This window comes from Chiroxiphia lanceolata, chromosome Z (assembly GCF_009829145.1).
Source record: "Chiroxiphia lanceolata isolate bChiLan1 chromosome Z, bChiLan1.pri, whole genome shotgun sequence".
Taxonomy (NCBI): domain Eukaryota; kingdom Metazoa; phylum Chordata; class Aves; order Passeriformes; family Pipridae; genus Chiroxiphia; species Chiroxiphia lanceolata.
Genome location: NC_045671.1, coordinates 39,599,512 through 39,612,755, shown reverse-complemented (window position 1 = coordinate 39,612,755; position 13,244 = coordinate 39,599,512). Strand labels below are relative to the sequence as shown.

General features: G+C 38.8%; 1 protein-coding gene across 3 annotated transcripts in view; it reads right to left on the bottom strand.

Annotated features, from left to right (window-relative positions):
- Window positions 1-13,244, bottom strand: part of VCAN (versican) — a 100,256-nt gene that overhangs the window by 69,630 nt on the left and 17,382 nt on the right. For all 3 annotated transcript variants that reach the window (XM_032676016.1, XM_032676017.1, XM_032676018.1), the window contains exons 4-5: window positions 6,431-6,605; window positions 6,189-6,316 (exon numbers count right to left, since the gene is read on the bottom strand). In XM_032676016.1, the coding sequence (XP_032531907.1) occupies window positions 6,189-6,316; window positions 6,431-6,605 (303 nt within the window). The remainder of the gene's footprint in view (window positions 1-6,188; window positions 6,317-6,430; window positions 6,606-13,244) is intronic.

Below are 13,244 nucleotides of genomic sequence, written 5' to 3'. Positions count from 1 at the left end.
CCTGACTATGTGGCACTCTCCTCCCAGAGCAAAGCATCATCTCCACAGCTTTGCTTAGCACAGTGCCAGGCACAGCAAAATGAACCACAAGTCCCTTGTGGAAACGAAGGAATTCCATGCAAGTCTGCAACAAAAGCTTTACAGAATGATCCTCCGAAACTGCAGGGAAGCTCAGGAGGTAACCTGTGAATCTCTGTCCAGATGCTTTTAACACTTTTTTGACCAACTGCTGTGGATGGTAACTGATGAAGCACCTGCGCAGAGTCCTTGCTATTACTCACTCCATGTGAAGGGAATGAACTCATAAAGTTTGCAATATTTTTAGTCTCTTTCCCTGTTTTTTTCTCTAAGAAGCCTTTATTAGGGCATGGTTTAATGGTGAATGTAGTGGTGGTGCTGGGTTGGTGGTCAGACTTGGTGATCTTAAAGATCTTTTCTAGCCTTAGTGATTCTATAATTCTGTGATTATTACTGTCCCATCTGGAATTTGGTGTTCATGAGCTTCATCTTTTACTTGGGTGGTCATATTCCACCCAAGTGTCAACCTTCAGTGTCAACTAAAGAAAGACATTAGAATATCCAGAGGGATATTAAAGACATGAAAATCTAATCATTTCTGTAAATGGAAATGCTTAAGTCTCACAGTTTAAATAAAAACAGCACAAAAAAAGTTCCAGTGCTTTTTCATCTTAGCTCCTTGGTGAAGTTCTTGTTTCAGGAGAAGAAACATTATCTTCCCACTAAGAATTGGCAGCTCTCATTTCTTTTAATGTGTCTATGTTGAACTCCAGACTTGTTCATTAGCTGCTTCTGAGAGATGGTGGAAACCACCAAGTTTCATAAAGCAGAGATGCCCTTTTGGGGGTGTTAGAGCTCCAGGGTCTGCAGTAGCAGACCAGGATGCCCTGGGTCCGTTATGAAAGATGTCTCAAAGTGACAAAATATCATCTTTTCTGGTGTTACATAGAGCATTCCAAGGACATTTTCCCACCTGCGGCTGTAACCTGCTGTTTCTGCTCCTCATAAATGTTTGGTCACAGCCACATGGTTGGCAGTTCAAAGCTCAAGCAGTGATGAGGCAGTGCCACCATGACTTTCTTTTACTCAGAAACGTGGAATCTGCTCAAAACTTTATTCCTAGGACACTATCAAGTGTGCAAAGAAGCAGAAATACCATGGGCACTTTGGGGACTAAAGCATTCACCCTTGCACCTTCAGGACCATGTGTCCCAAGAAATTCCATTTCCTCCTCCTCTCTTTCTCTGCTGTCTGTGTTTTCTGACACACCAGAGTAAAAAAGAGGTGTCCTTAAAAAAGTCACTAATTAATAGGAAACACCTTCTAGGAATGGAAAATCACAAACCTCTAAGAAGTTTGGTTCAGCCTTAAAGCAGAAGGCTGGAAAAGGTGAAGAAGCTTTTTTTTTCCTCCAAGTGAGTGGATTGCTTTTGATACATATCAGCAATGATTTAATTAAACTCTCCTGAATGCCTTGAGTCTATTCTGTGCAAACCTGTAGGCTGAACAGGAATCCTCTTGAGAACCCTTGGATCCATGAACCCTGCATGATGTCACACAATCCTAGCCTGGATAAGTCTCCTGGATAAACCAATGCAAAGGCTTATCACAGGCCCTGAACTAGAAAGAAAAAAAAAGGTTCTCTTCTCTGTGTCCCACTTTTAAAATCTAATCCAATTGCTGCAGCAGAATCAGAATGGATTCCAGAGAGGATCTTTAGCTGCCCCAAACACAGAAACAACATCTCACCTGAAGCCATATTTTAGACTATGACTTCTTTAATTATTATTATCAGTCTCACAGAAATTTCCATGACTGTGGCAAAACCGCATGAGGGTAGGTGGAAAGTATTCAAAGGACATCTGGTTTTGATTCTTGTTTTTATTCCATGTGCTCACTGTAGAGGGTAAATGGTGCAATGGAAGGGAAGCTGTATAATCTTCCCCACAGACACCCCAAAACATCTTTCTTAGCGTGAGTCCCCATCTGCATACATTATAGGTTTGTTAGGCAGATATGGGTTCTCGTGGCTTTGGCCAGGAGATAATCCTGACAGGTTAGTTTGTGCCTTGGCTCAGCACCAGACACCTCAAGGCCCTCACTTGGCATTTTGTCTCTGTCCCTGACACCACAGCGCTGTCAAATGAACCACACACCCCCTTTATTTGAGGGTGGGACGGAAACTCTTCCTTCCCCAACATCCACCTCTGTCCAAGGGATTATTCCATGGATATTGGTGCTGACACTGCTTCAGCTGGAGATGTTCAGAGAACCTCAAAAGTTAAACCGAAACCTCTGCAGCTCAACCACTTTACATTAAACTCTTTAATAGCAAGTCATCTCCTGCAGTTAAAAGTATCCTAAATGTTTCTGTTAATGCTTGGTACACTGAAATACATGATAAAATATGAGGGATGTAGATCAGTTTGCAGTAAGAGACCATGCCCAGCACCCTTTTAATATTTTGACTCCAGATTCCCATTTTTTTCACTAGGAGTACAGAAATTTTAAATCCTTCCCATAATTATTCTTTTGAGAGTTTTAGCAAAGCTCAATATTTAAATTAGGATTTTACAGCCTTTAATCTCTCTGGCTTTCCTCAGTACAAGGAAATGGTAAGAGTTAGCCTAGATAACTGGTTTTAATTTAAGCTAATCATTTGTACTTCAAGGAGAAATCCATGTCTCTGGCCAACTTCATGATTTCATATGGCCAGAAAGGAATAAAACTGAAATGGAGTTGCTCCTACAAATCCTCAGTGCAAATACCAAAATTAGTACTGCAAATTCAAGGCACATTTACTTTGAAATGTATTGCAAGAATTCCTACCACCATTTATGGCCTTCTGGGTAACACACAAATAGCAGCCAGCAGACCAATAATTGTTCAATGGCTTCCATCCTCGCTATGGACCAGATTTTTGATATCATTAATCAAGCACTGTCTTATTCCACAAATAGTCATTCCAATGATACAGACTCTCCAAATAAGGACCTATTTAGTGCAAGTAAGTCTAATAGTTTTGGTATTGAACAAGAACAGGCTATGCAAATATAAGCTTTCAAATTCGCATGGAAAAAGTCATGTTTAAGCCTTGTTCTACAGTACCCTCAGTGCCATGGATGTCCTTTGTTATGAGTTAAGTGTTGGGAGTGCTCATTACAAGAGAAAGGTCGTACATTGCAGAATCAGCCTTTGATGGACAGGGCAACCAGCAATTTGACATATGCTTAAATTTTGAACTGCAAGTTTTCCACCAGCACTGCAATCTAGTTTTGTGCAGCCTTCACCTTGCAGTAACTTTACTGACATTTTGTCTAAATGTCTGTTTTCCGTGGGTGAGTGGCTCTGAATTATAAACTCATTAATGTTACGTGACTTCTATCAAGCTCTTCATTCGAAATTAACCTTTTTTCTCACAGAAACTGCTTCTGTTGTACAGAAAAAGCCACCTTGGCTCCTTAGTCCCAACTTAAAAGAGAGTCTGGCTCAGAGGCTCATGTTTCTGTGAAGGTACTGAGGAATAATTTATCCTTCACTATTTCATGATGTGTCTTCCTAACAAGCACCTGTTTATCTTCATCCACACAGAGTAATTTAACCTCTCCGCATGCCACTATAACATGCCTACACCATTCCTGTACCCTATATTCGTAAACAATCGCTCCTTCTGGAAATCATAGAAGTTCTTTCCACACTCCAGATCACTTGAAAACTTCTGAGAAAACAGGAAAAAAAAATGTAATCACACACATGAAAAAAGGAAAACAAACAAACCAGTGGAGAAAAAAGGGGGGAGTATTTTTGGCTAAATATTATAATAATCTAGAATTAAAATTGATCAATAAATGAATGTCCTTATTGCTACCTGTGTTCATAGACCAAATATTCCCTATATTCTCTCCTGGATTATATTTCTTAAATGCTGAAAGTTTCATATCCAAGCAGATCACTATACCACAGTACATTTGATAGGCCACAACAACAGGCATATGCTTAAGCAAACCATCACCCACAACAATAGGACAGAAATTTAAGTGTATCCAGAGAGGAAATCCAGCTCAGAAGTCTTGGCAAATGAAATTTTATAATGAGGAAGAACAAATTAATACCCATGAGAAACTGAAAATCTATGCATATGCATCTTCACCCACAAAGACTGCACAGTCATTGCAATTACTTTGAGCCTCACAGCCTGGTTCCAGATTGTTCCATGCAGAGACCATAAGCTTCAGTGAAAAACGCTTCCGTTTTTTGGCTTATTTTAATTTTTATTTTTGAAAGCTTAGTGGGAATATTTGACCCTGAGAAATTGCTGGCTCACAAGCATCCAAGATGGGCTTCTCTGTATTAAGTTACACTCCTCTGTTCTTAAAGAAGGAAAGGATCAAAGAACTGCCTTTCATCCAGGAATGAAACAGATTGGTCAAAAGTTCTTTTTGTAAAGTAGGAAAGACCCAAACTGAATTTAACACTCTTGGATCAGAGGTGATTCAGAATTCAATCCCACCAAGGACTGATGGAGGATCAAATGTTATGAACTGTAGATGTCCAGCAATGCTGCTCACTAACATATATAAATGGGACATAACTAAAATTAAAGCAATGAAGAGAACTAACAAAATTCTGTCACTTAATTTTCATATTTCTCAAGTTTATATATTTTTTGAGGCTTTGCAAGACTTGTATTACTTGTACTTTATAACTCTCCAAGCGTTATAAAGATCTCTTGGGCCAGATCTTCAGCTGCTAAAAGTAAAACATTTTTTGATTTCAGTGACTAAAGCATCTACAAATCATCAGCAGGAGAAAACTTTGCATGATCTAAGCTATTCCTTCTCTAAGACAGATTACAAACACTGAGCACCTTCATTTTGCAATTGCTTGCTGCAAATATATGTACAGAAGCCATGAGTGATTTATTGTTCTGCTGCCTGCAAGAGCACCGAATGAAATGTATGACTGTCAAGGATCTTCCCAAAAGCTATTTAATTAGGAACTATCAGGGTTTCTTTAGAAAGGAACAGTGAAACTGGTATGGAATATAAACTTGCAAAGGCAGAAGAAGTGTGACACTCTCAGATCATTGTGGTAAATTGAAAATGTACTTTGGTCCTTGTTGCAAAGTATTTCTGTACCAGAATGGGGGTTCCCATGTGTATAGCCAGTACAAAGCCAAAAAAACACAGACTACAGGACAGGAAAGATTATTTCTGCATTTACATTTTAATTCTATGCATTTAACTAGTCATAGTAATGCCTAAGCATAAGGATATTTGATGCCTGGAGTGTATCTACCCGCCCACTGAAAGGATATAGTTAAATTCACTTCCAGAAGGGAGATTATAAGAAATTATTACAACATCACACCTGTAGTATGGAGATTTGTTCACATGGGCTAAACTGCTTTATTACAGAAAAATTTACCATATTATCAAACCCTTTTTTGAATAAGGACTGATCATAGATCCCAACAATGGATCACAAGATACCATGGGGTCCACAACATGATCCGTAGCTCACAGTCACCCTGTGGTAGAATCATGACCACCCTCAAGAGCCCCCTAAATAGTAGATTTTCAAAAGACTATAGTTCTACTGTGAAGTGGCAAAGAATTTTACTAAAGGAGATCCAGATTTCTCACTAGAAAGTTTTTTTTTCTTGTTTCTTTTTGATGTTAAAATGTCCCCCCTTCAAAAAAGATATTATTAAAATTAGATGGCAACTCGATACCTGCTTAATTTTATGTCATAAACACATAAAAAACTTGTTTACATACTCTATAAACTATAATACAGTCAGCACATGTACTATGTCTACCTTTATATATGTATAAATATATATTTATATATAGTTTCTCAAACATTAAATGTGTTTCTATGAAAATACTTCTATAACATTCAAAAAACCACAAGATGCTTCAACAGCAATTTTTGTGAGATCTGTTGCACTAACTATAGCAGCTTTAACCCTGACTGTCTCTTTGCAGGGTCCACATTTGCCTTTAATTAAGACCTACCAGACCACAAACTGTAGGTTTGCTCCATTCAGCGATTCCCTGCAGATCCAAGGCAGCCAAAACTTATTTTAAATGGGATTTCCTATTTCTTTGCCCTTCCACATGAGGATCTGTAGCCCAGATCTCATGAGTTTTGCAGACCCATCCTACCTTCCATGTGCTCCACGTAGCAATACACATCATAAGTCTCGTTGGGGAAGCGGCGCCCATATGTTCTGACTCCTTTCTTTCCCATCTTATCTCCAAAGCAGCCAACTCTTGGATGTCTAATTGGATACCTGGAATGCAGCACAGTTAGATTTATTATTAGGGCAAGTCAGCAGTTTAAGCCTGCACAGTCAAAGCATATAAATGTTGGGAAAGTGTGTCAATGGAATGTTTAAATGCCTCACCTCACAGTCTGGTCAGACACCCAGCCAGCATCACACTGCTCAAACCCATCCTCATAGGCGGCTTTCAGTTGCTCTGGGCTTGCCATCACAGCACCGTTGTCCCGACATGTCTGGTGAGCCTGTGTGAAATTCAAGGTGTATCTGCTGGTCGCTGCACGGTAGTGAAATACAACACCTGAAAAAAAACCAAAATTTTTTGTTAGTAACATGTTTTCTGTTGTTCCTGCAGCCATCATTGTGCTGTAACTCTGCCTAGATGTTGTTAGAATGCTGAAACAAATGGGTAGAATAAAAATAGTAAAAGGTTAAAAGATATATTTGATATAAATGATGTTCCCCCTCTAGTGGTTGATACCAGTGATGATAAAATACCCCAAAAAATTGTGCTTTTGAAGCACATTGGTTAGCCTGATCTAGTTCTATAATCTGTTCCTAATACGTCAAAGCTTACTACAAATACTAAATTTATAAATATATGGCTTTTAGTCAATTTTTCATAACCACCTTTTCCTGCACATGATATGAATGATATAGACAAAACAAAGTGTGTTTTTATCTGGGATTTTTCTAGTTCTAGAAAGAGACTTGACAACTTCAGCTGGATATTTCAAGATGAGGCCTAGAGTTAAGATGGTTTTAGTTAAGACAGGATCTGTCTAGAAGCCACATTCTGCTTTCTACATACACATAATTCCCACTGAATTTGACAACAGCTGAAACAAACCAAAAAGGGCACCAAAGTGGCAGGAAACAGCAATTCTACCTTGCAAAACCACTTCCCCCTATTACCACTGTCTTTTACGGTTTACTATCAAAGGAGTGTCCCCTGATTGACTCTTAAAAATAACATCCAACCTCACTTATTGCACTCTAAATATTTCAGAAAGCATTACACCACCATAAAACATGCACAGAATGACAACAAAACAAGCAAAGAAAAAAGAAAAAACCTAAACCATAAAATGTTCCCTTTCTCTGATGATTTCACTGGAGTACTTCATGATGAGGCAATAATATACTGTAATACAGTTTGCAAAAATGGTGACATTTTAGCGATAATGATTTTTAAAGTATTTGTTATTAGAGCATTGTTGAAAGATGGAAAATGTCTGCTAATTTGCAAGTAAAAAGAAATATGGGTCACTTAGTGAAACGATGTAAGAGGTTGCAACATATTTAGAAATACTTTTCTCTTGCAGACAAATTCAGTAAAATTTTACCCCTTATCAAAGATCTACATATGTCCATTAGATGGAAAATATACATTTTTAATCTTGTTGTGATGGAATAAGGAATTAAAATAGAAAATTTTATCTGAGAACTACTCACAGATGGGTTAAACCTTGGCCATCAGACATAAATTTCATCAAAGCTACTTGCAGAGAAACAGGAAATGAAAGAGGAAATGGTGGGAATCCCCATATTACATCATTTGATGTGGAGTCACACACCAGCTGCAGCCACTAACTGGAAATTTGCAGACCACGAGCATCCCTCTAAAATTCCTTTTCAGAGCCACTGATAAAACCTACCACAAAGAGCTTCTTCCGAGCAGTGATGTAATTTCACCTTTGAATGGACCCACAAGTTGTTTGGTAGCAGTGACAAGCAAAGAATACACTCTGAAAAATTATAGCTGTGTTTGCATCACTAAATTAAATATCCCAGGTGAGAGATTTGGTCATTAAGGGTGTTAAATCGCTAGATTAGTTCGCTGCATTATTTGGCCCAGGCCCCATGACACTGTTCCAAGGAGTTTCTTAGGCAATTTCAGTGACTAGCAGAGAACAGGGACAGCTTCCAAAGGGCATCTTCATCTGCTGCTGGGAGCCAAAGGAGCATGACAGGGTGGATGGGGGTCACACTGCTCCAGACAGCCTTGTTGCAGAACGAGTCAGGCAAGAGTAAATAATCACATTTGGCATCTAAAATCTTAAAATAAAAAATTTTCTTTGGAGGTTATTTTTTTTAAAGATACTGTGTGCACTAAAATATTTATTTTAATATATTCAGAATTTAGTAACATGGGCTGACACTTTGAGGAAAATACCTGCTGGTATAAGTGAGCATTGCTGTATCAGTAGTACAGTAATAAATAAAACCAAAAGTTCAGATGACCTGCTTGGTGTTCTGAGTCTAAAAGTAAAAAATGGGCAACTACTGCAGAGCTCACAATGGAAGCAGATAAAACATTTACCCTGAATCACAACTACAACCCATAATAATATTCACAAGCTGAGTATCTGCCTTTACTCCATATTATTGTTGAATATGCACAGACTTTTTAAAACTTTCCTTTTTTTGGGAAACACTGGTGTTTCTGTAATAGATAATGTTTGGTACCAACTCTGTAACTCATTTTCATGGCTGGGCTTCGCGAACGAAGATTTGGGAAGGCTTTATCCACATTTGTTACAGGCACGTCTGTAACTCATAGTCAAACCAGAAACGTCCAAGTATGTGAAGCAATTTTTCTATTCGGTTTTAATGTTAATTAAAATGTATTTTGTATTAATTTAGATTAATTGCCTCTTTCTCTTACCAAGATTGCTTAACTGATACTACATGACTTCAGCTGGGCACAAGAGCCCTGATTCTCAGTGCAACCACAAAAACTTTCATTACCTTAGCAGGGGATGGCAACATATTTCTCTGAAGTTGCACTTATTAAAAAAAAAAAAAAGCTTCCTGCTGTTTAAATATATTGAGCATATTCTCCATAACCAACCATCTCACCTCTCATTTCTTATATATTGGAAGTAACCACTGCCATTCCTAGCTGACATGTACTTGGGATATCCCTGTGACACCTGAATAAGTCAGGACTAAAGAGTTAATATCCCCACCAATTTACAATGGATTTTGCAGTGAGCTAAGAGCCTTCGGTCAATTGTAAATCCTGGAAAGGAACCCGGGGAATGCTTTGTTCTCCTCAGCCTGATCCTAAAGGTAAACTTCACCTATTCTTAAGAGCTGGAGGCTCTTCCATTTCCATGGAGGAGGAGCTGATGGACATGAAAGAGCCTCCAAGATGAATGGGAAGGAGGACGTCACTATGCATAAGCCTGTGCAACAGCTGCAATAATTAGAAGAACCCCTGGGGCTAAGAAGATTAAAGTGCAGGACTTTCATTGTTTCAGTTAGACAGAGAGAGGGGCAAAACCCATTGTCCCAGCCTTTGCACTTTAAAACATTTGTAAAGGTTTTGGGTTTTTTTTTTTAATTCCTCTTTTGTCTATTTCCTCCCTGAAATAAAAAAGGCAATGAAGGAGTTGTCCTAGGAACAAATAAAACAACTGGAAAACAGACTAGAGCAGTATAATGTTGTCACTGAACATCTGGCAAACAAAGTCAGTGTAATTACAGGAAGGAGTAGCAGCAAGAAAGAGCACTCACAGGGACATAATTTGTAGCATCCAAAATTCACTTCTGTCAGAGCAAGAGTGAATGGCTTTTAATCATTTATCTCATGTATTAGATCAGAAAATGAAAATCTAAAGTATTTAACTTTTAACAAACCAGAGTTTCCATGGGTTAAAGCCTGGTTTTGTGTTTCCGCACCTTTAGATTGCAACTTTCCTGTAGTACTTGACAGGGTATGGTGCACCAAAACCTTGTGAAACAGCAGGGGAAGTTAGTTTATTAGCTGCTGGTATGGCTAATAAATTACATTTCACACTCAGTAGTGAGCTCAGGCTGCTGCTTCATGCGGTGTTGGATGTGGCCACATAAAGCCTGAATTTCAGAAGTTGTCTCATACAGCAAAGAGAGAAAAACAGAAAAGATTATGATGGCAGTGGCTGTTATTCTATTAATTTTTGCCTTTAAATGTTGGGCGCTGTGGTGCAGACCCCCGAAATAAGCCCCAGCCCATTGACAAAACTGCCACGCAATTTGATGACTTTCCTTGCCTTTAATGCAGAACAAAACTTACATCACAAATACACCCCAAAATAGAGGTTACAGGACTGAGCACTGTATGAAAGGAAGGAACAGGGCAGGGTTTTCAGCTTCCCGCATGAATAATTCATGTATGTCCCTCATTTGAGGTTTTCCACTCATCTTCTGACCCCTGTCTTAGCGTTTGGCAGCCTGAGGAGCAGGCTTGCCCTGCATCAGCAGGAGCTCCCTTGCCAAGGCCTTGGGGAACTCACTGTGAGGAGAGAAAGTGCTTTCCAAGCCCTCTGCCCTGCACCTCCTGCCCTGTAAGGATAGAGATTCCTGGCACTAACTGTGTCTTTATTACCTAGAGATAAGTTTCTCTCTCCCATCCTTCAGTGGTGGCTACCAGCTGTGCCCTTCCCTTCCCAGGGAGATATCTTAAAAATGCAGAAGCCCACAATAATTTAGTCAGAAAGGAAGCACAGAAGTTCAACATCAATGGGAGGTGAGGTTTCAAGGTAAGCCTAACAGATTAAATAAAAACATCTCTTCAAACGCTTAAGAGATAAAGCAGGGGAGTTCTTGTGGAGGGAACAGATTAATTAGGTTGTCAACATATCTCTCAGGGCTAACAGCACCTTTGAGTGGCAGCATTCCCACATGGAAACAACTTTAATTTATTATTATTATAATGCTTGTAAGAAAGATGAGTTTGCATAAACATGAAAATGTGAATTGCCATCTACCCTGCTTCTTTCCATTAACAGGATAAGTATTTTAAGCCTAGGATTTTCTTTACTGGTTTTAAAAAGAAAACAGAAAAAAAATTGGGGAAAAAGTCCCCCAGATTTGCAGCAGAATCAAACAGAAACAACTAAAATGAGGCCCATGAAAACAGTGGACTCCCAAAAAATCAGTAAGAAAAGAAAAAAGTGCTCTCACTTTTGGGAAAAAAGTATTTACTGAGAAGTTATGACAAAAAAGTGAGAAAACTGGAAGAATCCCATTTGCCAGTTTGATCCCTTTAAATCAAATTATCTCCAAGGAAGGTAACAAAAATTCAGCTCAATGAGTTCTTCATTCAGATTTAGTTTTTTTAATTACACTGGGTCATACATGTTATTTTTTGTTGTCCAACATCATAGCATCACATAAAACAAGAATTTAATTAAATATTCAATTATGTTCCAGGATAAAGAGTAGTGTCCCATTTCACTTCTAGGTCAGCTTTTTACAAGGTAGGTCAAAAATATTTTATACAAGTGGACTTCACTATAACTAGAGAGAAGGAATAAATGTGGACATAGAAAGGTACAGCAATACTTTTTAGAGAATCCTTTCTGGGATTCAACTCACCAAAGCTGGCTTTGCTAAAGGTTAGAAGCCAAGTCTAAAATTGCCATCTGTAAATCTCTCAAATCAGTCACCAGGGATATGGAATGGCAGAGAGCTCATCTCACCCAAGAACATTCAAAAACTGTGAGGCCAAGGACTCTCAATGGGAGATAGTTTGATCTGTCAGTTTAGTAACATTAAGAAACATTGGAAGAAAATCTCAAAACATTGTAGAAAAATGAAATTACAAAACCTGACAAAGGAAGATTTGCTCCTGAGACAAGGGGAAGATTTCAGAGGAACATGCACAGAAGGTAGAGAAGAAAATATATGGAAGAAAAAATCAGTGTGAATGACTTATTCTGGAGTATTGGACTTTGATGATCCTACTGGGTCCCTTCCAACTCAAAATGACCTGTGATTCTACGTTTCTCTTCTTGTAAGAAGCTGAAGCATCTTAACATCGTGATGCTGTTGGATCCATTCTGAATATCAAATATCCTTGTCTGAGAGGTTGATGTAATTACAGCAGCAACCAGGGTGTGAGGAAAGCGCTTCCCACAATTAGAAATAGGAAAGGGTGTATCCAGTGGGACAAAACTGCCCCTCCATGGGCACCATCCCGTGGATCATGGACAGCTCTGCAGATGCAATTAACAGGCAGGGCAGATATCTGGCTGCCCTGGGACTTCCTGTATGGGCTAAAATTGTTTCCCCTCCTCTCTCTCTTACACTCTCACCAACCGCAAAATGAAAAATAGCAACACTGATTTCAGAGGTGGAATACAGGAAGCACCTAATCCATGTGAATGGGTGTTCCCACTTGATTTTGGGATTATTAAAGGCAGGCAGCACAGCACATAGTACGGGCACTCGCAGTGCTGAACAAATGAGTTCAAGGGGCCCAAAATGTCCTTCTACCCCTACTTTGCTACGACTTTCCTGTCACTCTTTGGAAGCTTTTACCTGCCAAAAAAAAAATGTAGCAGAAATATGCAATGCAGAAAAAAAGGCAAAGGGGGCGATGAGAAATGTATCTTCCTTGTGAATAATAACTAAGATAACCAGCTGTGGTTAAGGGGTGGCTTAACCTGTAGTCCAGCTCTAGATATTAGAAATCCACAGACATTCCAAAAACAAATGGAAAAAACCATATCTGCTCAGGACTGAATACTGTAAAGCCTCTGTGTGAGTAATTCCATGAGTGACAAGTCTCTGACAGTAATAGAGTAAATATTGAGGTTTGCCCTTTGATATCGTCTATTGTTGCTTTCATTGGAACAGGACACTTGGACAGCCAGATCTTTAGTTTGAAATGGTACAGACACAAGTTTGTTGTTAATCACATATGATTATGACTTTTCAGAATTTCAGAAGTTCATTTGGCATCTAAAAGAGCAAATTAACTGGATACTGGCATGCCAATTATCAAATTTGTCAGTTGTGATAGCTAAGTAGAAAGAAAAAATAGATGCACAAATACACAGAACTTCTACAGATGGTCTTGGGCTTGAGGTTCAGGCAAAAAAATAATTAGGCATTAAAAGCTTTACTTTCAATGCCTAATACCAACTATTCATCTTGTACAGCTTGACTG